At 40.7% G+C, this 26,832-nt stretch overlaps 1 protein-coding gene across 3 annotated transcripts; it reads right to left on the reverse strand.

Annotated features, from left to right (window-relative positions):
* Positions 1-373: 373 nt before the first annotated feature.
* pik3cd (phosphatidylinositol-4,5-bisphosphate 3-kinase, catalytic subunit delta) lies at positions 374-18,835 on the reverse strand. 3 transcript variants are annotated; one of them, XM_068336577.1, is made up of 23 exons: positions 18,521-18,835; positions 17,168-17,339; positions 16,646-16,874; positions 15,015-15,247; positions 14,638-14,814; positions 13,072-13,227; positions 12,417-12,506; positions 11,176-11,397; positions 9,348-9,444; positions 8,860-8,990; positions 8,731-8,781; positions 8,452-8,619; positions 7,464-7,585; positions 7,215-7,358; positions 7,028-7,127; positions 6,792-6,958; positions 6,150-6,259; positions 5,837-5,915; positions 3,949-4,116; positions 3,174-3,297; positions 2,904-3,049; positions 2,679-2,811; positions 374-2,585 (listed from the first exon to the last, which is right to left on the reverse strand). In XM_068336577.1, the coding sequence occupies exons 2-23, from the start codon at positions 17,306-17,308 to the stop codon at positions 2,448-2,450; spliced, it is 3,126 nt and encodes a 1,041-aa protein (XP_068192678.1). In that variant the 5' UTR covers positions 17,309-17,339; positions 18,521-18,835; the 3' UTR covers positions 374-2,447. The 3 variants fall into 3 exon arrangements, with proteins under 3 accessions (XP_068192678.1, XP_068192687.1, XP_068192668.1); XM_068336586.1 differs by having other exon boundaries at positions 12,417-12,503; positions 17,168-17,342; XM_068336567.1 differs by having other exon boundaries at positions 17,168-17,342.
* Between the last annotated feature and the right edge of the window lie 7,997 nt (positions 18,836-26,832).

The following is a 26,832-nucleotide window of genomic DNA, read 5'->3' on the forward strand; positions in this document are numbered from 1 at the left end:
ATATGATATTATAGTGGAACAAATTCAGGATCTTAATTCCTGTGAAAAAACAATGTTTTTGTAAGATTTGAACTCCCACCAATATGGAAACCATTGCTCTAAAAGAGAAAATGGGATTGACTTTAGTGGAACTGACCCTCATCCATAATCATGCTTCTTTAATTTAAATATAGACAGGAAAATCTAAAGCATAATCTTTGATACAGACTGGAACTTATCCAACATCTATCAACCACTGGCAAACAAATCCACAAATTTATCAGACACTAAACAGTAAATCATTATTTTGTGTTGAAATCTACCAGCCTTATTCATATTTTGCCACTATTTGGCTAGTTGTTAATTCTCCAACCAGGATACAACCGGTGTGCCCTGCTGTTGCAAACTGTTTATTAAGTGCATGTTTCCTTAACAGCAGCAGGTAAAAAAAGTGAATTACAAACACCCCAAAGGTAACAGCAGTGCATGTTGCAAAGAGTCCATTAACTCAGGCGACACCTGGCTAAAACAGTTTAACTCAGCAGCATGCAGCTGAGCCCATAATGACAAACACAGATGACCCCGTTCAAGATCTATTCCACAGCCGATAGTTCTATCTTTAGCTTTTGAATCATCTTGCTGTTCATTCTAAAAATCTCTTGTTCTACTATGAAGGTCATCATTGTATGGAGACTCATTCAAGCAGTCGATAATTATAACTATGAAGCAAAATAAAAAGATTTAATAGTACATCATATTCTTGGAGAAATAACAGCGAGGCATAAAGCATGGAAAAAAACCCACATAAACGAAATCATAAGTTACACACACTCTCTTTAACAGACAAACACCATTTTTTACATTAGATATGTGAAACTGTGGCGGTGTTTGACACAACAAGTTTGAAATCTCTTTCATGAGCACCTGACATGCCGGGTGTGACATAAAAAGGGAATTACACAGTGTATAACTTAATTATAAAGAAAAATAAAACAGATTGAGACCCTACATCATTTGATGTAGTAGGCATGGTCCAGCATCACACTTTCAAATTATGAAAAACACAACCCTTAGTCTATATCACTCATACTAGTTACCATATTATTAACTTATGTTGGTCATAATTCCTTATTTATTATTTTTCCTGATCCTTTCACCAAAGGCTTAGATGAAATATTTACCGGAAATAATTTATCATTCTCTAATGGTAGGTGTCATGATAGGAATACTTTGACATAATGGGAAAAATACCGACTCACTTTCTTGCTGAGATTTAGATGTGGGGGAGCAGCTCCACTCTGAATGATTGAAGTTGCTGCCAGGAGACATCAGAACTCAGACTGAGGGAACTTCTCGTCTGGTTTAACTTCAGGTAAAACCATATACCCATCAGCACCTCGAGTGTTTGCCACGCCTTGTAAAACAGCAAGTCAATTTTGTTTTCCATGGATTAAAACAAGATAAAATGAGTTAATTAAAGGTGCTGCTGTGTAGAATTTGTTACACTCTGTTTCCAGGCTTGCTAAGCACAACTAAAGGTTGTTGGCTCCAGTTTCACTTGTAATGGACGGATGTGAAAAAGGTACTGAAAAGCTCATTCAAGTCTCAGGAAGAGAGCAATGAGGTGAAGTAAAATATCAATCTATCTTTTCAACGTGTACCGTAGCTGTTCAGTAAGCATCGGATTGGTCACAAGATAAAGGTTCCATTTCTAAGTCAATGTGCCATCTAACAATCATTTTCAAACTTCACAATGCTTTCTGTCGACTGGCACTTTAAAGGAAAAAATCCTGTTCTTCAAGGCAATATTAGACATCAAAAAGTGGTACACCAGAAATCTTTTTAAAAATATCCTTCACTTTGTACAAGTATTTCAGATTTAACAAATAAAATACAACAAAATAAAAAAAACACAATTGCAAAGAGGCAGTAAAAATGAGAGGAAATGACACAGTCATTGAGGCTAAAAAACATTAGAAAAGATTTGAGATGATGCTGCCATCCTGTTATTGTACTCTGCTCACCATCATGCAGTTCTTTTGTAGTTTACCGCCTGCCGTTTGACACAGTTCATGAGATGAACTTTCAATCTCTGCTTCTGTATCAGACTCTTGACACTTTTGCGTGACCAGCAGGTTTTCAGTTTGTTTGTTTTTTTGTTATTGATGATATGACTTCCATGGCACGGGCATTCCATCGTGTGACTGCAGAGAGATGGTTGAGATAGCTTTCCTTCTTTATGAATGCTTTAGTTTTGTATCATGATTGTATTGTTATTCATGCCTTTGGATGCCAGTACTTCCTGATAATGTTCCACAGCCAGGCCAGATAGATGTAAACATGAATTGAGTGTGTTTGAATGCATTTAATACAGTAAAATATTTGATTGTCTGTTCTTCCCTTTTATCTCCATAAGTTAAAATCCACAAACTTTGGTCATTCTCCCTCTGTCATCAGTTCAGTGTTATTTAAGGTCTATTATCTTTGGCCAGTGAGTGCATCATCCAGTTGATCTTTGTTTTCCAACTTTCCCGCAGAGCTTCATTGAACTTTACTTTAAAATTCTTCAATGCCTCTTCCTCAGATTTGCCCAAAGCTAACGAATCCTTTTGGAAACAAGAACCCAAAACATTGTCAGCATCAGTATTCGCCTCATCATCAGCATTAGCATCAGTACAAGCATCAGCCTAGTTCCATACCTTTAGATACTGGATATCTTTGCAGGACATGAGCTCTGGCAGTCCTGCTGCCTTCATCATAGCGAAGAGGTTGACGAACAGCGTCCCGTTACGACACAGGATCTTATAAGCCTGCTCACAGTACTCCCTGAACCTACCAGCATACAAGCCATAAGCAGATATTGGTTATAAAATATGTGAACAGAACTCCATATCAGGTAATATTTTGATACAGAAATACTGTACCTCTCAAACTTCTCACTGTTGTTTGTTCGTCCTTGCTGTATCACATGGACAAAGTCATAAGTCAAGATAAAAGGCACACGCTCCCTGTTGATCCCTAGTTTCCGTTTGAAGTTGCCCAGGAAATGTCCAAAGTCAATGTGGAAGAGCTGAGGAGCAAATATGAAGGACTATTGGCTTCTAAACTTTGTTAGGCTGCAACCCAAGACTACATTTCCACTACAGTACATTTCAGTTTCACAATAGTTTCTGTGTTTAAAAACCTCATGGTACCTGTCCAGTTTCCCTGATCATGATATTATCATTGTGACGATCTCCAATGCCCAGAACGTAGGTAGCTACACAGTAGCCGGCGCAGGACAGCGTGAATTCTTCTATTGCTTGATCAAGTTTGTCCCTGGTGAGAAAAAAATAAAGCGAAACATGAGCAGATTTTGTTTTAAAGATACATTTACATTTCTCTTGACATAAATCATCTGTGCTGTATGTCGTGCATATATGGTACATTTGACAATAAAGTTGACTATGACTATCATATAACTTGCAGTGGAGAGTACAAACATGTAGTCATCAGTTTTTCCTCATTGCTATATAAAATATTAACAGAGGGAGTTCCTGTGACCGATTAATAATTGACAATCACATCCTTTCACAGTTTTGCTTGGAGAAAGTTTACCGTGTCAAGCTTTTAAGAACTCTGTGTTTCTTTTTGACACTGAAGCATTTCAAGCTAATTACGTTTTTGTTCTTTAACGCAGTCCGCTGTGATGTATGAAGGCTTATTCATTACAATGAATGGTTCGCTCTCTTCAAGGAGCTTTTAGAACCGACAAGACCTTCAGCCTTCAGACTGTCTGGCACTCAATAATCTACTTTCACTTTATGTTTCTGAAGCTCTCTGTTTATACAAACACACACACATACACAGACACAGACACAGACACAGACACACACACACACACACACACACACACACACACACACACACACACACACACACACACACACACACACACAAACACAAACACTTGTAAAATGCCGTACTCACTCAGGATTCTTAGATTTGAGCCAGTTAAGCAGGGCGTCCTTGTTGAAGGCAGCCGTTGCAGCGCTGTTGCTGTTGTTTCGTTGAATATTGGCAATGGTGTCTGAGTTCTTCACCACCTCAATGAGACCCATCTTGTTCCCAGTGGACAAGCAGCCATATGGGATCATCCTGTTTAGAAGTTTAGGAATGGGACATATGGTATTAGGGTTGCGTAGAAGAGCTCCCTAAGCAAAATGCATTAGTAGCTTCTTCTTCTCCTCCTTTCGACTTTTCCCTTCAGGGGTCGCCACTGTTGCCTCCATCTAACCTTGTCTCCTGCATCCTCTTCTCTCACACCAACTACCTTCATGTCCTCTTTCACTTCATCCATAAACCTCCTCTTTGGTCTTCCTCTAGGCCTCCTGCCTGGCAGTTCAAAACTCAGCATCCTTCTACCAATATATTCACTATCTCTCCTCTGGACATGTCCAAACCATCTCAGTCTGGCCTCTCTGACTTTATCTCCAAAACCTCTAACATGTGCTGTCCCTCTGATGTACTCATTCCTGATCCTATCCTTCCTGGTCACTCACAGAGAGAACCTCAGCATCTTCATCTCTGCTACCTCCAGCTCTGCCTCCTGTCTTTTCCTCAGTGACACTGTCTCTAGACCAGTGGTTCTTAACCTTGTTGGAGGTACCGAACCCTGCCAGTTTCATATGCTCACTCACCGAACCCTTTAGTTAAATTTTTTTTTTAAATTTAGATATTCTGTAGTGTAAGTACAATATATGTTTTACTGGTGTATTTAATGAATTGTGCATTAATGTCACATTTTTCAAAGAACAAAACCAAGACAGTGCATGTCCTCACATGAAATGACCTACCTGCAAATCAGTGACTTTTGCTGTTGTTATTGAGAGACCAGTTCAGATATGTGTGGCTTCACCTTGGCAAGTGCTACTCTTATGTCATTTTCTCAGCAAAGTCTATTTCTAATGCAGCTTAAGGAAGTGTTCCTTTATTTTTGCCAGTGCGAGACTAGAGTTGCTCAACTTGACATTGCAAATTATCTAGAACGCTGACTGCCATCACGTTCCGTTATACAGTACATGTAAATTCACATTAATAATAATAATGGATTAGATTTATATAGCGCTTTTCTGGACACTCAAAGACGCTTTACATCGGATCCATTATTCATTCACTCCTCATTCATACTTGGTGATGGTAGACTACGTGTGCAGCCACAGCTGCCCTGGGGCAGACTGACGGAGGCGTGGCTGCCAATGTGCGCCTACGGCCACCGGAACAATCACACACATTCACACACCAGCAACTGCCCCACTGGAGGCAAGGAGAGGACAGTGTCTTGCCCAAAGACACAACAACAAGTGACTTGGCGGGAGCGGGAATTGAACCGCCGATCTTGAATCTTTGGACGACCCACTATACCACTGAGCCAAGGCCGCCCGTTGTACATATTTGTCCGATCACTTTCTTTTTTTGCTCAACATAGTTACATACTATGAATTAAAATATTAAGAAAGCAATCAGATGACGTACTATCATGACAGACATAAATCGACTACTGAGTGCACAAAATCCCCTGTAGCACAGGTAGGCTAATCGATGTAGCGTCACGTGATCACCTGCAGCCAGTAATGGCTAAGGGGGGCGTGTTATCAAGAATTGACACGATGTGTCAAACGTACACAGTGATTTGTGTATGTTCGGCATACACGAATGTTTGACCTCCGTCTCCGCCAAACCCCTGAGACCGACTCACCGAACCCCTGGGGTTCGATCGAACCCAGGTTAAGAACCACTGCTTTAGACCAAACAACATCGCTGGTCCCACCACAGTTTTGTACAGCAAATGCATTAGTAGCTGCTGCTCTAAATTTACCTCAGGTCGAGGCCTTCTCTTTTCCACAAGTTTTCCATCAGCTGGATCATCTGGAGGGTCAGCATGTCTTGTCGGAGGTCTGAGGTTGATGAGTAAATGAATAAAATGAAGCATCAAGTTTAAATTTTAACATTCTAACATTCCGTTTTTTAGTAATTAGGAGACATGCCTTTTCACAAGTGAATTTCTGGACCATTATAACATTGAAGCCTGTATTTTAACTCAGTATTATAATATCTGTAATGTGTTAGATTAAAACTATTTACTGCTAATAACCAGCGTCTGCTGCATGAGTGTGGTCATGCACTCTCACCATCTCCGTTCTTGAAGATGATGCCCACCATGTCTGCTTGATCCCAGGGGTTCTTGTACATCAGCCAGAGAGGCTTCATCTTGGAGTCCATAAACCTGCACTTATCTGCACTGCGATGGAAAAAACACTCATGATAAACACATGATCATTGTAAATGTGCCATTTTATTTTTTAAGTAGTTAAATATTTATGCCTTAACTATTTATTATATAACTATTATGACTATTAAGTTCCACTATAAGATACGGGGACATTTTGTTAGAGGCAAACAGCTTAGTGTGAGTGTTTAAAACACTGTTCAATGAGATGATAATGGAAAGGCTAGGAACAGAGTCAAAAAATGCTCCTTCTTCATCTGTGAGGGTTGTGCTTGAGATAAAAAAAAAGTGCAATAAATGATATAATATGAAGTAAAACAAAATCTGCTGGTTATAACAATTAAAGGTTACTTTTTCCATATGCAACATAAATGTAATATTCTACAATTTAATAAAGCCAGAAAAATCCAAAACTGGCCTCGAAAATACAATTAAGTGTGTGTGTGTGTGTGTGTGTGTGTGTGTGTGTGTGTGTGTGTGTGTGTGTGTGTGTGTGTGTGTGTGTGTGTGTGTGTGTGTGTGTGTGTGTGTGTCTGCCTCTAACCAGATCTCTGTGAGGATGATGCTGGGGTTGAGTGGTGACAGCAGGTCTGACAGGGCCTCCAGGTAGGACTCCTGTCTGATGCACAGCTTCAGGTCATCTACTGTCATCTTCTGGGAGCCTGATTTCACAAAGTCACTCAGAGCCTTCATTTTGCCCAGAGCTTCATTCTGCGCAGAAGGACAGAGGTTAGAAAGCAAGCAAACAAACAAACAAATAAAAAATATGCATGAAATTACCTGTTTAGTTAAAAGCTTGATGTGACAAATGCTTCCTCTGCAATACGCTTCCAGAATCAGGCCGAAACGCAAACTCACAGATGCCACGTGAATCTCTGACCTATGATAAACACAAATTCTCTAGTGTAAAACAAGAGTCTGCTTATGAATAACATCTTGTAGTTACTTCTGCTAAATTTTGTCCCACCTGAGATGCCAAAACAGAAAGTGTCCTATCCTCCTGTTGGACAAAGCCCTCTCCAGTAAAAAGGTGGTGAGGTCACACTCTAGATAGGACTCATACTTCAGGACCTGAACCAGCTGGATTAGGTACTGGAGCAGTTCATCATCACTGTGAGCAAAGAAAATATCCCATAAATTCTTATACTATTTTAACTTTCTGAAAAAGAGTGATGCTACTTGAATATGCGCAAAACATGATCGTAGTTATGTGTACCTGAGCTTCCTGAGGCACCTGATAGTGAATGAACGCACTGCTGGTTCAGGAAAACTGTAGTCTAAGAGCTCCAGTGCTTGGATGGCAGGAAGGTCTGGCCAGTTCCTCAATAAACTCACCATCTGTGGAGAGGCAAAGCTCTTATTTTAACCAAGAAGAAAAGATCCAGTGTAAAGAGCTTCACAGCTACTTTAGAACTGATGATGTTCTACTGACTTCAGATCAAACTCATCACCTGTGTGACGTACACATTTCTAATTCAAGATAAAATGCCTTGACTACTCCTGACTTAAAGAGTCAGTTTCCTAGAGTTTACACAATAGTTGAGTTTTCCCATCACTCTCAGCTGTGGTTTGTGTTTTTGCTGGTTAGTATATGCTAGCATGCAAACACAGATTTCCAGATGGAAAACGTTGACATTGATGGTATTGATTCTGCAAAAATTCAGCATGTTGACAATGCACCAGTGAACATGACTTCATCACTGGAGGAACATCAAAATGTGAATTCATGCCTTATTCTCAATTTACTTTTCTGTGTTTGAGACATTGATTTTAAACTAATACATCAGCTAGTTTATAAGTGTAACTGAACAATCAATCTTAATAAGTCTCTTTATCCTTATTAACTTTTTCAATGGTGTCTCCCAGATCCATGCCCAGTCCGCCCAATGAGTTTATGGGAAATGCATCAAGCAGTTTTATTGTACTTTTGCAAAATCAAAGATGCAAAAACAAAGAAACAAGAAGAACTATATATATATATACTATATATCTTCTACTTGGTCAGCCCAAATATAATTAGTATGACTAAATATAATAGCTGAATATAGATAAATCTTATTCTTAAGTCATTAGAAGGAATAAAAATAGTATTTTTAAAAATGTTATGATTGCTTGAGTTTCATGTTTAGCAGGTATTTCTCGAAAAAAAAAAGAAAAAAGAAATTACAATGAAATGGAAAATTGTCATCCAAACCTCTCAGTACCTGAACGACATCCTCACGTTTATTCCACTTGGTGATGAGGAGCAGCTTGGACAGATTTTCAGGATACTGGCTGCAGACTTCTGCACGAAGCTTCCATAGAAGCTCCTTCTCATCCTCAAAAAACTCAGTGTAGTTTTTGTTGTCCATGATCTCCTTTAGTTTCATGTACTACAGGCATAAAAAAAATCCCCAACATCAACCAAAGGCATACTAATGAGCTGCTGTTGTTTCATTCAAACCGTGTGAGGATTGTGAAACGTAAGATTTGGAAAGCTTTACCTCTTCTTTAGAGGAAATGGCCATGTGGCCGTTTTTCTCCATATCACTAATCTGGAAAGAGAAATTCAGTGACAAATCAAAATCCAAACTTCAGTACATCCACAAATCAAACTATTTGGGAAAATGTACCTTGTCAAGTGGGGGGTAATAGAGAGGATTTGGCCGGATGCTGTGGAAGCAGATGAGAAGCCCTGCAGCGCTGTCCACATTGGGATTCTTCTCGACGGTTCCCATTGGATTCAACAGTTCCCCTTTGTCATCTGTGAATGTCATACATGCATTGGATTATTTGGTGTATGCATTTATTCACATCCACCAACCTGTACAGCTCCATATTTCTATCAGTAACAGAGAGAACTTTGCTGCTCTTTCAAATTGCAAAGAAAGAACAAACATGCAGCTGTGTTTTTGGCACTGATCTCCAACACGTCTTACAAAAGGCTACAGTCTGCATCCACAAACACATAATGAGGAAATATGGGACTTTTAATGGTGTCACACATCATTTTGGGGTATTTCAGGCCTTGCTGTGTGTTGCCATGCAATAGGGAGGAGGCTATTTGTGTGAGGTGTTTTTGAGGAGATGGAAACACAAGAGGAGGCAAAGCTGAAAGTACCAGGAACAGATGGCCAAGTGGACAAGAGGAACTCGCCGGTCTTCAGCTGGTCCTTATAGTCGAATACCATAGTGTTCACCCAGGCTATCGGACAGTCCTGTAGAGAGGGACACAGAGGATCAGGCCTGTTGCTTTGACAACCATCTGCATTAAAATCTAGGCAAAAGAAAGCTTAAGAGGAACAATTACACAACCAGTTACAGGAAAATGTGCTAATTATTTACAAATCATCTTTTTGACCAAAATGTTCACAAATTTGTGTGATGCAAAATTCGATCTCATTTATTTTTAAAATCCAGTGTTCTATTTAAGAAGTCAATGGTGAAATCTATGTCCAGCCAATGATTGCATCTGTAATATCAGACAGACATTTCAATTTCTGTAAAATAAAATATTATTGATATTATTTTAATACATCTGACTAATTTGATGTATTTTCTAATTGAATGCAAAGTGACTAACATTAAAAAATAACAATTTTCATGTCATCGTTTAAAAAAAATCAAATGTGGATCAAAGGAATTTGCAACTTCTATTAAAAATGAAAATGACATAAGTCAATATGAGTAAGGTCTTAACCCTAAACCTTTACCTTGTATAATAAAACCCTCAAAAATGCATTTAGCCTGAATGTAACCAACAAGAAACAGACACCACACAATTACAACTGGTTAAAATAGTTCAAGCTCTGTCTGCATGTCTTTCTCATGTATGCAGGGACTTCTCTTCCAGGCAAAAGAACAGAGAAGTAGCACAGAAAGCAGAAGTAGCCTTGATGCCCAGAGAACCACCTGTTACAGCACCCTGAATGAAGAGGGGTTCATTTGTGTGTGTGTGTGTGTGTGTGTGTGTGTGTGTGTGTGTGTGTGTGTGTGTGTGTGCGTGTGTGCGTGTGTTTGTGAGTGTGTGTGTGTGTGTGCGCGTGCGTGCGTGTGTGTGTGTGTGTGTGTGTGTGTGCGCGTGTGTGTGTGTGCTTGAAGACCATTTTCCAGGGCAATCTATACATCTTTAGTGACATGAGGTACACCATAAGTATAATATTCTTAATCCACTATAGATGCTACAGTTCTACCATACTTTATGCTGATGACACATTTTTTAATGTCAGTGAAATAATTTGTATTGCAGCATCTACAAAAATAATAATTATTTGCTTACCTGGGCGAGTCACTAAATGAGAAAACAGAGTTTTGAGTGACTCGTAACAGAGAAATGTTGGGTGCCACACACACCTCCACCTTCTCTTCTCTGTTAGTCTCAACATTGAGTGTGTTTGAGGTATAGAAAAAGTTCACGATTAATTGCTGCCAATCAACAATAAAAAACCCCAAAACAATTTGGAACAATTTCTTTGTCTTCTTAGCTGCATAATCAGCACCTTGAAGAGCGATGCATCCTTTTGTGTTGTTTAGACTATTCTGGAATAAATCAATAAATCAAAAGTAATGATGATTGATTGCGTTTGTCTGTTTGTGTGAGAACTGTGTGAAGGAGCCTGACTTCTTCATGACTAAAATCAAGTAAATGAAAAGGTGAAATATGCAGTGGGTGGAGTGTTGTAAATATGAATTTAGAATTCCTAGAAAAAGTTTCCCAACTGCTTGCTTCCTTTTGTGCGATACACAGATAAAAGAGCTGAAGCGGATGAAATGCTAACCACAGCCTTGCCACTGAACACACTTGCACAACCAAGCAGAGCAGCAAAACACACCCACACAGCACACACAGAGGAAACACATCTGTTTGTGTTTGCTAACAAATTCACAACCACTATGCTAACAGCTCTACGACACCCAGACCCAACAGGCCTGATGTTTCCGACACTCACTGCTCTTTTATTCTTCTTTTTGGTGGCCCGATTTTTCTTGTTTTTCTCAATGACAGCGTAGAGAGCGAAGCACAGGCGGCTCATGCGAGGCAGGTCGGCCACATTGATGTCAAACTCCAGTCTTTGATCCCACAGCGGTTCGGAGCACACGGCCACCTCCGAGCTGGTCACCACCTTACAGAGCAGCTCGCTGCCGTGGAACAGGCCGGCCTGCACCGCCAGCTGGACAGAAGGACAACATACATAGTAGTCAAAGAGGTGTGTTTGAAAGCCACAAATTATGCACTAGTGTGAGAGAGGTTGTTTGTGGAACATTTACAGACTTGATTAAATGATTCAGAGTTTCCTGTGTCGCTCCAGCTATGAGTCAAAGGGTCGACACGATCATCACACACGCAGTTTGTGATGCCTGTCAGTGTCACGCAGAGTCCATCAAAATGATAAAGGGAATAAACAAGAGTCAAAATTCAACTTTATGAGACCATTAAGGTTCTGCCTTGAGGCACATCAAGATAGTGTGAATCTATGTTGACCTCGGAGATGACTGACTCGTGTTGTTGAGCCTTTGCTCACCAGCTGCCGACTTGACTGATAATTATTTGGCAGGAAAAATTTGTCATCATTCATGGTGTGGTCTGAGGCAGCAGCCGGAAGTGCACTTACCCTTAATAACCCCCTTAAGCAGTAACATTGTTATGAAACCAAATCATAAGCACAGACACACATTTATAGTTATAGATGTGTTTGAGGTTTTTTTTGTGTTTTTTTTAACTTTCCTTTCTTTTCTTGGACAGGGGATAAACAGAATATGTGTTCTTGTTATTTATTACTACATGATGTGGTCAATTATCTACAGAAAAAGGACTTTAATTTCATAATGTCAGATCATCTTAGGTTGGAAACTTATGCAAGTTAAAAAATGTACACTGCCTTCACAAGAAAAAAGAACGACGTGAAAGCGAAATAGGGGGAGATGCTATGAACTCTGTCTCCTTTCTTAGAATCTTTGGTTTGGAATGAGATGTAAAAATCAGATAGGTCCTCCCCACTTCCTGTTTTGAAGTTTTAACCAACCGCCTTGATGAATTATGGGAAACGTGTGGTTTGGACCATGTGACTTCTCTGTCATTTACATGTCAACATTGCTGTTCGTACAACTGAAATTGAGACACTGGTAAACAAGTGAAGGTCACACTTCATTCATCAGCAGAGAGAGAAAACCCACATAAAACTCCACCAACCTTCATTCCTTCGTCTGCATTGACTCGGCTGCCCTGCACCAGCTGAATGTAGAAAGGCTCATTGATGGACCACAGAGACGACGTGTTCTGCTGTGGGAAAGAGCACAAGAGAAGAAATGGAATTTTCCTCTCTCATTTTTTCCATTAAAACGTCCTTCATACCTTCTGCTGAAATTTCAAGTCATGAAACTCTTGCTACAATTTCCTATTTGGCAACACGTCCAAAGAAAACAGCAATGTACCTTTTCAAAATCAGAATTAAAGAGAAGGAAGACACTTTGAATATAGAGATCAGATCAGATTAAGAGATTAGATTTAAAAAAAAAATCTTCACAGTTCATTGATGGAATCTGACAAATTATAAATAAATAATTTTAGTCATTACTGCATATTCAAAAAATATTTCACAAACCATTTATTTTATTTTATTTCATTTCATTTTATTTTAGCCAGTTCATTTCCAAATCAGTAGGTAAAAAAAAAAATTATAGTAAATGTAACTGAACATGTAAATCATCAACAATGCGTTGCACAGTCTGTGCAAAGTCCAGTCTGTCTGTAGAACGACCGTGAAGAGGAGAGAGCGATGGAAGAGAAAGAAAGAAAGAGCGTTGCTCTGTTAATAACTGAGGGCTTCTCTCTACTGAACTCTTACCTTCTTCATCGGCAGCGGAGGAGGTCTGGATGAAGAGCTGCTCTTGAATACCTGGCTGTACATCCGGCCCTGCTCCTCCTGATATTTGCAGATGGTGGAGCGGTGCACCATCGTCAGATGAGGGTTTTCCCCATTCCTCAAACATGAGAAGATATACTGGGAGCATAAAGACCAGAGATAGAAAACAGGAAGAGACAAGAAAATATATTTCTGGTTACTGTACAGCCATCAATCAGATCACCCACAGATACTTCCCAGTGTTCTGATAGAACCAGTTAACTCCTGCAGGCTGTTCATTTGCTGTAGGTTAATGCAGCTGAAATCTCATTATGTGTGGATGGATGCTGCTCCTTTCTGCTGGGCTGTTGGATAGATATGAGTCACCGCTGGTAGAAGGAGTTTCAGAATCAACAATGGGGTCTCCTGTCTCTAAAATCTTGACTCACCCGACTCCTGATTTGACAATCATTTCATCAGACGCACAGGGCAGAACTTACAAGGAAATAGCAGACAGACAACAGAAAGGAAAATCATTCACATTCACTGAGAGAGATTTTCTTCTGTTGTGTCTAAATCAAATACAGTGCTGTGGAAGAAGTACTTTTAAATTTAAAAAATTTAGAAAAAAGTAAAATGAGTGAACAAAAAATGTAGCTTTGAAAAGATTATTCAATTAAATAAAAGTAAAAAGATATTCAAAACCTATGTCAGCTATGAGAAAAAGTAATTTCCTCCTACCATCTAGTTGTAGCACCCTTTGACTGCTGCTATGCTGCTGCTACATGTAACCGGATGCATTGCTTTCCAAAAGTTCAATTATGTTTCATCAGTCCATAGAGTATTTCCTAAAACTGTTCAGATCATCAAGATTTTTTTTTTTTTTTCCAGATGTGACCAGAGCCTTTGTGGGTTTTTCTTTTTGGGTTTTTTGTTTTTTTTGCTCAGCAGTGGTTTTAGAAATCTCCCATCGGTAAGATTTTTGCCGAGTCTCTTCCTTTGTGTGGAGTCATCATCACTGCTGGGCCTGCAGTTCTTTACATGTAGTTCTAGGTTCTTCTCTGACCCTTTGGATGAGTTGTTAATGTAATCAAGATGGAGTCATTTTGGTAGGCTGACCACTCTTACGAAGGTTCACCACTGTTCAAGGTTTCTCTTTTTGTGGACAATGGTTCTCGCTGCGGTAAGCTGACGTCCCAAAGCCTTAGACGTGACTCTGCGACCCTTTTCTGAACCCTAGATGTCAGCGAATTTGTCACTTGTTCTGGAATGTCTTTAGATTGTGACATGACGTGTTGCTTTTTAAAATCTTTGAGCCGACTTCACTTTGTCAGATAGCTTCTATTTCAGTAATGTCTTGAGTCAGTGAGTCTGAATGAGAGTCAAACCTTGAGAAAATATTTTGTATTCAAGCAACAACCTCAAACACAAAAACAAAGCTAGACAGAATTTAGTTAAAAACAAGATTGCGAACTTGAGGAGGAGCTGGTTGAGTTTCCATCATTCAGCTGCAACAGGAAAAAGGACGGATCCAAATGTGCACAAATGATACAGATGTTAGAAACTCACTTTGAACTGGCACATGGGGTGCTTCCCGTAGATGAACTCCCACCTCCCGTTGACCTGGAGGGTGTAGTCTTCAGGCTCTTGTCGCACTGAGCGGAAGACGGTGGCCTTCTTCTTTAGGGCGCTCCTCATCAGAGCCAGGGGGGGCTCCTGGGGGTCCTGCTGCAGCATGAAACTTTCCTGTGTGAGCCACAAAAACATTCAACGCTAGAAACTAGGTAAGTGTGTGTGTGTGTGGGAAGGGGATTTCCAAAGGTGCTCACATTTACTTAAAATCAGCCTCCACAATTTGTCCACATGAAGCAGAACCAGTTTTTACCATAACATTTGATTTAACAACTTAAGTGACTCATAAAAACTAGAAAAACACGTCGGCTCACCTCACAAGCCTCGAACTTGACATTAATAAAAATTTTCTTGGTGTTTTTTGACTTCACGCTCCCACTCTGCGGCAGAGAACAGCACGGCTCCCTCTCACATGGGAAGTTGTATGCCATCCATTGCTGCCATGGCAACAACTGTCTTGCTTGAGCCCTTTCTTCACAGAAAGCTCGCATCTTTGTCCGAAATTCATTCACCTCGTGGTTCTTCTGGGCCTCAAAATCGTGCAGCCCTGTGAAATCATGAATAAGTTGTCAAATAACGTCGTACAGGAAGTGTGTAGTTGTGAAAAAAAGTTATTGTAGATGCATTTAATGAGCTGCCTGACAGCCTGGCCTGTTTTAATGGGTTTGGAACTCAATAAAAACTGCAGATTTTTTGTTTGATTGATTTAAAGCTTGTACAGAACCCAAGACAGAAAATTCTGATAGCTGGCATGCTGCTTAGCATTAGCAAGCCTAATTGGTTTCTAATTTCAAGTTACTAGTGAAACAGAAGCTCACCAACCCTCCTTTATTTAAAAAAAAACATCATCAGATGCTAACAAAGAAAATCCAGCATTTTTTCAGATGTCCTTTCTCAATCAAGTGATAGTTTTCTTGAGTGTTCAAACATGAATTTTTTTGGTAACCAAGTCTTCTGAAACAAATTTTGCATTGTTCCTGATTCAATAACTTCCAGTGTGAAGAACAATGCAGATGCATAATTAATCTTAATCTAAATCCTGTGCGGGCAGCGCGGCGGCACAGTGGGTAGCGCTGTCGCCTCACAACACGGCAGGTCCGGGTTTGAGTCCCGCTCTGTGCGGAGTTTGCATGTTCTCCCCGTGTCTGAGTGGGTTCTCTCCGGGTTCTCCGGCTTCCTCCCACCTCCAAAAAGCATTGGCTTCAGGTTCATTTGCGGGTCCCAAATTGCCCGTAGTGAGTGTGTGTGTGAGTGGTTGTCTGTCTTTGTGTGTGGCTCCGCGGTGCACTGGCGTCCTGCCCGGAGTGTCCCCAGCCTCACACCCTATGCCAGCTGAAATAGGCTCCAGCTCCCCGTGACCCGCTACGGCGGATAAAGCGGCAGAAAATGAATGAATGAATGAATGAATGAATCCTGCGCCTGAGATATGGTGGCAGAAGCATCGGTAACAAAATCCTTGCAGAAATAACTATTCTTTAAACATCATATTGCCTTAATCAATATGTAAAGCACTAACTGCTCCCAGCATTGGCTAATGAGTCTTACTTGTTCAGTGCCCTGAAGCTGAGACGGATCTGTGAGTCACAAATAATTTGTTTGTGCCAAACAATCAACTAAATGTCACACCTGATGTTGAAGACGGATGGAAGAGAGATTCAGAATGAAGTCACACTTTTAATGGATACTTTAAAATCAACAGTTAAGTAAAAGGAAAGTGTGACTTCATTCTGAATCTCTCTTCCATCCTTTTACTTAACTGTTGATTTTAAAGTATCCATTAATCATCCTGTTTGTATGAGTGAATAAACTACAGGTGTGACTGGAGTCAGACGAGCACAGCTCCTATTACATGAAGGCCCTGCTTCTTATCTTACACTTATTGAAACCATGACCCCATTAGCAGCTTTTGGCTTCATGATAAGAGGAGGAAGAGGATGCTGCTGACCTTTGCCAATCAGCAGGCTGATCTGGGCATTGGTGAGTTTCTCCACTCGGTCGCCCTCCCTCGCCACAAGCCTCAGAACGCACATGAAGGGCCGAACGTCGCTTATCCGCCTGCACTCCTCCTCCAGCTCCTCCCTCTCAGCGGCCTGGTTGATGCAGGTGAAGACGTACGCGTCGGGGTCGCCCAGTGCACAGAACAGGGCCTCGTTTCTGGCATTCTTCCAAACCATCTGAAACAAGAGACAAAAACAGTCCACATGAGGGATGGGAATATTAAGTGAAACAATTAGTTTAAAAGCCTACTGAGTAAATATGGTAAAGAAGGAAAACATTCTGCAAGCAAGCTCTGCTGCAGTTCATAAAAATCAATCTATGAAATCCAGCTTTTGTTTTTAAATCGCAAATGATAAATTCAACATATATTGACATTAACAGCACATAATATATCCATGATATAAGATATTCTATTTATTTGTCTTTTGAAATATTTCCTATAATTCAGTGTGAATGTGTGGGGACGTACCCGTTTGATGCTTATGATGGTGTCGTTTCGAGACACGGGGAATTTGAGTAAGATCCCGGTAGGCAGCAAGAAATCCATCATGATCCCCTGGTCCCCCTCCTTTTCCCATTCCTCTTGCATCCCATACTTCCCTGGGGGCATGGTGACGACCTCTCATTTACCGTCAGCTCCACTGCTGGTCACCGGAACACAAGCCAGCCATCCACACACACACAGGAAACACAGCCATGGTTAATAAGTCCACTATTAAAATATGCTGTCGTCAATGTCCACCGTCTATCGTGTTAGGTACTGTAACTCTAAAACCCTGAAGTGCTTATCTATGTGTGTTTTTTAAAGAACTGTTGCTAATAACTATCAAATGATGTGCACTTATTTCCATGACTAAGTAATTACTTAATTTATACAATGGGCAAATTGTTCATCATTTTTGAGATGCAGAATTAACATACCAGTTTTTTTTAAAAAGTCTATTCAACAATCTTAAACCCAGGGTCTTCAATTTCTATGAAAAATGACAAAGAAAACAGCTTACCATCTATCTCTTACACATTCACCAAGTTGGAAAGAGAAATTTCCATGTTTTGTAGACAATATTCTTTCAGTCATTGCAGCTCTTGTTTATTGGAATCAGAACGCACGAACAGAGTGCAAATACCACAAAAAATGATTGCATCTAAGACAGACCAAATGAAGGCTGCTCTCAGCTGAAGGTCTTGTTTCACCTGATTGCTGTCTCCATAAAAGTGCAATAAAATATATATATATGAAAAGGTAAATCAAGCCAATTCCTTGAGTGTTGTCAGTTTACACTGTGCACTAGAATACATGTAGTAAATGGACTTAATTCAAAGCTTCAGTCGAACAGCTTCATCAGCTCATCAGACAGACAGATGTTTTCGGAGGTCAAATAAGGTAAAGAAACATTATAGAGGAACTGAAATCCACTCAATTCTACACACTAAAGATATGTCCTGCTTGTGACGACACTGCACATTTTGTGTAATCTCCAGTAATTTGTCATTAAGTAATTCTACACTATTGATTTTAGTAAGAAGAAACTAGTGCTGTGTGAGCAGCAGTCTGCAGCTGTAGGGTAACACAGGCCAATACAATGTATTCAAATGGATGTTAGAGTACCTCTTATTTATGTCGGTGTCCTCAAGTAACACAAGATGAATGAATGAATGAATGAATGAATGAGTGAATGAGTGAATGAATGAATGAAATACATCCGTAAACTCAGCAGTAACGTAGGACAGAGATGGTGCACCTGCACCAACGTGATTTTTAAACTGTCAGACTAAAACATGGAGCTAAACAGAAGAGATCGTAGCCAAAAGACGTCCAAACCTGTCAGCGCGGACACTTTGAGCCCCTCAAGCCGGTCATCTCTTCATGGATTTAATCCCTGTGAAGATGGAGGCTGTATCGTCATGGTGACACGTCTCGATCGGGCGACTCTCGGCAGCAAATCTATCCGTGAGTTGAGGTGTTTTACATGCAGCTCAGACGAACCCAGCTCTGGTGTGGCTCCGGTGAAGCGACACGTTCTCCTGCGTGGGTCCAGTGCGCTGTCATTCCTGTGGACGCGCCGTCGCACCGCCTGACCTCCTGCGAGCGGCTGCGCTCTGACTCTCCGGCTCGCCGTGCGCCAAGGGACCGTCTGACAAGGGACCGCCTGACAAGGGACCGTCTGACAAAACTTCAGCGTCAAGTGAAAGTAAAACGTTCTCTTTCTTTCTTCCTTCCTCCTCCCACGAATAGTGAACACTTCAGCGTAAGAGGTCTTGATTCTGTTTAAGAAACTCAGAGCTGAAGTGAACACGGAACTGACATAAAATTAAAAAATAGATTTAAAAATGTGCCTTGTTCGATTCTTTGCTGAAAACATTGAATACTTTCCTCTCAGAGCAGAAGAGAGGTGACCTTAAATGTGACAATACACACGGAGCTAACATAGGACACCATCACACCAGATTAATGGTGAATTGATGTAGCCGTATTGCAGTGATGCCTTTATCTACTCTATTTTGAGATGTCTTCATCTGCTGTTTAATGTTATGTCTCTTTTTTATTTTATTTTATTTTATACACTGTTATAATCCCCGAAGGGAAATTAAGAACACTAGTTCTAGAACACACTCTAGTTTTTGTTAGTAAGTCAATCACACGCATGCATATTAGTGTGTACAGGCCCCTGTAATTCACACAACCACACACAAGGGGGCCTGTAAGCATGTAGGGGAGGTAGATTGGTGGGCAGCTCCTTTGTGGTGCGCACCAAATGAGCAGCTTGTGAAGAGGGACGGTGCCTTGCTCAAGGGCGCCTTGGCAGTGCGTGAGCTCAGAGGTGAGCTGACACCTCCCACTGTCAGCTCACCTCCAGGTGTTATTTTTTGGGCGGGAGCGGGAATTGAACCGCTGATCTCAGAACATTGGACGACCCGCTCCACCGCCCGCTTTACTACTTTATGCTGACAGATAATAGGAAAGAAAATATGAGACCAACTTACGTGTGTTTTAGCTTTATACTGTAGGCCAGCACGCACACACGTGTTGGAGCGTGCGCGCGCACACGCAATACACAAACACGAAAAAAGCATATTCATTCATGCCAAGAGACAACATGAAAAAAGTTCAAATGTGAGCCTAACTTATGTGCGTTGTAGCTAAATACTGTAGGTTCAGCATGCACACACGTGTTGGAGCGCACACACGCAAACACGAAACAAAGCAATAATACCAATCCAATAGCACAGTGTCTTGTCTGACGTCAAGAATGGCTATTCTAGCGCAATATGATCAGTTTGAGTCATTCAGAGCCATGACTTCCTAAAACTCCAAGTATCTATTGATGCAGGAAGTGTTTGTTTACCAGATTCTAGGAATTGGTCGGGTTAGGGAGGACCACTATGTATATGTAGAGACCTGAAAAAGTGTGGTTTTCATAATAGGGCCCCTTAAAATGTACTGGACATTTAAATTTGGGACCAATAAAAGTACATGTACTCGAAAGAAACCTCTATTTTATTGTTTTATTATTTATTTATTTTTATCATTATGAATGAAGGCTGAATTAACTTTTGCTCGTCGATGAAACACTAAATACATTTACTGCCAATTATTTGTAAAAATAAAATTACACTAGAGTTGTTCTGTCATTTTAATACACTGCAATCAGGTTTCACGTGTGAATTACGCTCGATCCAAAAATAGACCAGAACTGTTTCCTTGTTTTCACAATTCTTGGACGGAAATAGACAGTTCTCATTTCTCCGGTAAAACACCTTCACACGCTGCGGTTTGACCGATCCTGGTCCACGTCAAGTGGAAGAGCTCACATTTCCTCGTGATGATTTGTTTTTGTGAATGCAAGGGGTGGGTATCTGTGTATTTTAATGAGAAATCTACTTTCCCTTTCTCAGGTCTCCATACTGGCTAAATGCTGTAACAATTTCAAGTTGTTGTTGTTGTTTTTTTCTATATGACACCACTGCCGTGGAAGTGGAACATAAAACCACTAGCAGTACTGTACAAAGGGGAAATTGAGGGTTTATCATCATCAGCGTAACAACCACGTACTTTTGCCCACTTCATAATGCATTTTTAAAATGTGATATGTGTGTCATTATAAATAAATAAATAAATGTTTGCACGTTGTTTCCATTGCTTGGTTGTTTATTTTGCAGGTGTCATCCTCTACACACACATGCAGCAGCTGCAGAGAACCTCGGTTTCCTGTTGAATTGTGTTTTGGGGGTTACTAACATGAGCAAATTAGATCTAGCAGATCAACAAAAAAAAGCACACCAACAAAACAAAACATGTTTGTGAGAGCACTTCAAACCAGCTGGTGAAAACAGGAAGTGATTGTGCAGAAGAGAAACTTTTGGCTTAACTTAAAGGCTCAAAATGTGAACCCACTTTATGTTCTTTACCACAGAAGATATGTGGTGGAAAAAAGAAAAAGTTTTGGCCTCATAGTGAAAGAGGACATGAAGGTAGTTGGTGTGAGAGAAGAGGATGCAGAAGACAGGGTTGGATGGAGGCAACTGACTCGCTGTGGCGACCCGTGAAGGGAAAAGCTGAAAGGAGAAGAAGAAGAAGAAGAAGAAGAAGAAGAAGAAGAAGAAGAAGAAGAAGATTTTTTTTTTGATTTTTGCAAAAACACTTTAATCTCATTCAAACATTTTGCAGTTTTACATTAGATGAAAGCATTTAAGTGCCTCAGAAGATCTTTTCCAAAAAAACTTCAATCACATTTAACATTTAGAACATTTAGAACATTTTACAATTTTTCATTAGATGAAATTTCAAAAACACTACACACTCAAAAACATTAAACACCAAGAAACAAAGGGAGATACAATATAAAAATTAGTGCATTATAACAGGAAGTTTGCAAAAGTGAGGTGGTCATCAACTAAAGTGCATAGGACATTTTTGTAACACCAGATGTTCCTAAAGTTATTCAGGTCTTTTGTCAATTTATAGAAACCAAATTCTAGTTTTAAGCGACATCTGATGTTACAGCAAAAAACAGTAGCTGCTTCTTGAGCGGTATCGTTTTCAATTTTCCTCTTCCTGGTCACATGAATTGCAAGTTTTGCCTCCCCAGAAATAAAATTTAAAAGCTGCCACTTTCTCTGATTCGATCTATTGTACCCAGCGCCGTAGATGAATTTCCTGATACTAAAGTTTTCATTGAACAAGTTAAAAACATTCGTTAGAAGAGTGAAGATCACTGCAAATCTCCCACACTCACTAAAAGCATGACAGACTGTCTCACGAAGGGGACAGAAGGGACACTGGCTGGACACCGCAGGGGTGAAAACAGAGATAAAAGCATTGGAACCGATGGCACCATGCAAAATCCTCCACTGGAGGTCGGCTGTTTTTTTCTTGAGGGGAGGTTTGTACAGAAGTCTCCACTGTGGGTCAGGTCCATTTCCCGTCATCCTGTTGGCCCAGGTAGTAGGTGCTCTGTTACACAGGTTTTTCTTGTTGATCACTTTTACACATTGTTTGTACAGTATTTTTTTGTTGGCCGTGTGCAGGCTGATTTGTCATTCATCTCCGAGGAGAGGACCCTCCAGTTCTCCAAACAGGGGACTGATGTGGACCTCTGGGAAAGGATCTTTGCTGTCTGGTACAGTCCCTGTACTATAGTCCAGGAGGAGGCCTCTCTCCTTCCAGGAAAGTCTTTGCCTCCACAGTTGTAGCACCCTCTGAGCCACCCTGGTGGATTGGATGTTCAGCAGGGAGCTCACAGCCTGGGCATCCGCCAGCGCAGGCCTGGCGTTGTCCACCAGCTGCTGGAGGGTCATGGTCCTGGTTCTGCAAAGCGCTGCAGACAGACCAGGTGTGGCTCCACTGCAGATGTCCAGCCTGGCCCCATGCACTAGTGGTTCCCTCAGTAACCAGAACAAAGAGTCAGAGCTTTTTCCTGGGCTGCTTTTAAAAAGGGCCCATGACTTAAAGACACCATGATAAAACGGAGGCAAACCATTTAACTTTAGAAGCTTAGAGTCCATTAAAAACAGTGCAGCATCCAGGTCCAAGTGGCTCACTCGTCTGAATATGCAGCCGGCCACCTCTCTCCACGTCAGATCCGCTGGTCCGGTCAGAAACCGCTGGATGAACTGTAATCTGAACGTGGCTGTTCTGCTAGCCAGGTGGATGAGGCCCTGTCCCCCCTCCTCTCTTGATAAAAACAACACTCCTTGAGGCACCCAATGCAGCCCATCCCAGAAAAAGTTAACAAGTTTGGTCTGGATTTGGGCTAGAAACCCTGATGGGGGGTCCAAACAGGTCAAGCGGTGCCACAGCTGCGAGGCTACCAGATTGTTTATCACTAAAACTCGACCTCTGTACGACATTCTGGGGAGCAACCATTTCCATTTTTTAAGTTTCCCTTCTATTTTTTCAATGACGCTCTCCCAGTTCTTGCTGGTTGTTGTCTCATCTCCCAGGTACACACCGAGATATTTGAGACCATCAGTCTTCCAACACAAGTTTTGAGGAAGAACTGGGAGGTTGCCATGCCACTCGCCAACAGCAAGGGCTTCACTTTTGTTCCAGTTTACTTTTGCAGCAGTTAAAACATTGAATGAGTTTGTCAAACCCACCAGAACATTAACATCCCTTTGGTTTTTGATAAGAACAACAACATCATCAGCATAGGCAGATAAAAGAATGTTCTCTCTAACACCAGGTAAAATCAAACCATCGATGCTTTTGCGAATTTTACAGAGGAGGGGCTCCAGAGAGAGTGCATAGAGCATCCCAGACAGGGCACAACCCTGCCGGATGCACCGATGCACCCCGAAGGGGGCACACAAACTGCCGTTAAACTTCAGAATACTCTCAACGTCACTGTACAACACCTGGATCTTGGCAATGAACTCGGTGCTGAACCAAAACCTCTCCATGGTTGTCCAGAGGAAGCTGTGCTCAACACGGTCAAATGCCTTTTCCTGATCTAACGAAATGAGACCAGCGTTTATACCCAATGATCTGGACACCTCCAAAACATCACGAATTAGGTAGACGAAGAAGGAGAAGAATAAGAATAAGAATTTATTGGTTTGAATAGCAGGAGTCAGTGAAACATTGAACAACATGAAAATGACAGTACAATGAATGCTGTAGCTGTTGTGTCCCAAACCTCAGGTGATCCCTCTGTAACTATAAGACTGATGAGGTCAGCAGGTTTGTCAAGTCAGGACCAGGAAGTCGACAGAACCAAAGAAAATTTGTTTTAAATTAAGTTCCAGGAATAGTTTGTAGAGAAGCCAAAGCTGAAGCTAACATCTGTATTGACAGAGGTGTGGGGCAGTTAGTGGGGCATTCAAAGAAGAAGAAGATTTTTTTTTTTTGATTTTTGCAAAAACACTTTAATCTCATTCAAACATTTTGCAGTTTTACATTAGATGAAAGCATTTAAGTGTCTCAGAAGATCTTTTCCAAACAAACTTCAATCACATTTAACATTTAGAACATTTAGAACATTTAGAACATTTAGAACATTTAGAACATTTTACAATTTTTCATTAGATGAAATTTCAAAAACCCTAAACACTCAAAAACATTAAACACCAAGAAACAAAGGGAAATACAATATAAAAATTAGTGCATTATAACAGGAAGTTTGCAAAAGTGAGGTGGTCATCAACTAAAGTGCATAGGACATTTTTGTAACACCAGATGTTCCTAAAGTTATTCAGGTCTTTTGTCAATTTATAGAAACCAAATTCTAGTTTTAAGCGACATCTGATGTTACAGCAAAAAACAGTAGCTGCTTCTTGAGCGGTATCGTTTTCAATTTTCCTCTTCCTGGTCACATGAATTGCAAGTTTTGCCTCCCCAGAAATAAAATTTAAAAGCTGCCACTTTCTCTGATTCGATCTATTGTACCCAGCACCGTAGATGAATTTCCTGATACTAAAGTTTTCATTGAACAAGTTAAAAACATTCGTTAGAAGAGTGAAGAGCACTGCAAGTCTCCCACACTCACTGAAAGTATGAAAGACTGTCTCCTGAAGAGGACAGAAGGGACACTGGCTGGACACCGCAGGGGTGAAAACAGAGACAAGAAGAAGAAGAAGTTTTTTTTTTATTTTTGCAAAAACACTTTAATCACATTCAAACATTTTGCAATTTTACATTAGATGAAGCACTAAAGTGCCTCAGAAGAAGATTTTTTCAACAACAAAAAAAGAAGGCGTAAAAACAAGGGTTTCTGGTTTCATCTGGTTTAGTGGGGAAATATAATGCAGGCCAACATAAGTCTTGAACATCTGCAGTGTATCACACAAAAATCCGGTGGCTATTCGACTAAAAAAGGCTATTCAGAAGATCACAGTCCATCACGTCAAAGCAGTTCAGCTAAATAGTCATCAGTTTGTCGGTCGACTCACTGTTCAACTAAGACACACATGTCAAATATTTAATATGTACGAGATATTTAAGAATTCTTCACCCACCTTAGATGGTTCACCCTTGTGTTGCTTTCATACATGAAATCATTGTCAACATATTTTGGGTTATAAAAGATTAAACACCACTTTATTGTCCCTAACGGGGAAATTATCTCACTCTATACAGTACGTACTATACATACATATCAGTATGTGTTAGACATGCATACAAATTCTTGTACAGGCACTTGAAACAAACACACTAAGGGCCTGTAAGGATGCAAATTAGCATCATACGAGGGAGGCAGTGACGGTCAGTGACCTTGTGGTGTGCCCCAATTGAGCAGCTTGTATGGGGGACAGCGCCTTGCTCAAGGGCGCCTCGGCAGTGCTCGGGAGGTGAGCCGACCCCTCCCGCTGTCAGCTCACACTCCGAAGATGACCTGCAGGTGCAGGAATCGAACCGCCGATGTCTTATCACAGGACATCCAGGACATCTGCTCTACCACTGAGCCACTGCTGCCCCCACTGGTCGGTTATGACATGAATTTGCAATTAAATGTAAATGATCCATAAATATTCAGATCAGGTCAGTATTGAGTAAATGCACCTTGAGCTGCGATCATAGCACTAACTCTGTGTGGGTATGTCTCCCATGAATTGGATTGGATTGGATTGAGATCTGGGCTTTGACTTGACCAGCTTCAGCTGTCGATTCAATACTCGTCTATCGTGTGGCTCTGTGATGCACCGGTGACACGTTTGGAGTGTACCCCGCCCCTTGCCCGTATCAGCTGGGTTAGGTTCCAGCAACTCCAGTGACTGCAGAGCAGAAGAAGTGGCTGTGGACGACACGATTATGGTCATCATCAAGAAATTAGATGGATGACGAGTGGTCACAGGTGTGTTGGTGGCCTCCCCCTCACCGCTCTTCTTGCAGTCTCTAGTTTGAACGGATGGACAGCTCCAAGGAGGATTTAACCAACCTCCTGGCACTTCACACAACTTAATTTTCTTAAGTTTGTAAAAATCTGTTTTCACTTGAAAGAAGCTAGTTTTTGCAACAAAAAACAACATTCTGAGCATGATTTCATGTACTAAATCAACAAAAGTTGATTAGCACCGTTAACTCCTTGTGAGGTAACAGTGCTAATCACTACCGGTGCAGGGAATTGTTATGGGAGGGCAACAGCAAATATGATTGCTCTAAAAAGACCCCTGATGTGTGGCGGTTTTGTGAGCTGTATGGCATTCATGAAAGTTTCACTTTGGATTTATATATTACTTTTCTTCTATTGGGTTCCTCATTGCAACAAGTCATAGCCTTCAATCAAGATTCACGAAAAAAACCTGTCACATATTGTTTTTCTGTGAAGACAGATGTCGCTGAAAAAAAGTGACGAGCCTGTGACCAGCCTGTGACGAAAGAAGAAAAATGAATACAGACACAGATTCCAAGTATTTGTCACCAAACAAGTCAAATTTTTTCTATTGTCAATTTGAAGAAATCCAACAATAACATCATATTTTCTACCTTGATGCAATTAATCAGAAATTATAAATGTTCACTTGTTTCTAATTTGTCCAAATACCTGATTTACATGCTGAACAGAACAATCTTTAAGTAAAAAAAAGTCAACATTGTTGAATTTGCAGATGTGGGGAAATTTCTGAGCACAATTTTACAACAAAACCACTGGGTGGACTCATCAGATGAATCATTTTAATAACTTACACAAAGAA

Source organism: Antennarius striatus, chromosome 2 (assembly GCF_040054535.1).
Source record: "Antennarius striatus isolate MH-2024 chromosome 2, ASM4005453v1, whole genome shotgun sequence".
Classification (NCBI taxonomy): Eukaryota; Metazoa; Chordata; class Actinopteri; order Lophiiformes; family Antennariidae; genus Antennarius; species Antennarius striatus.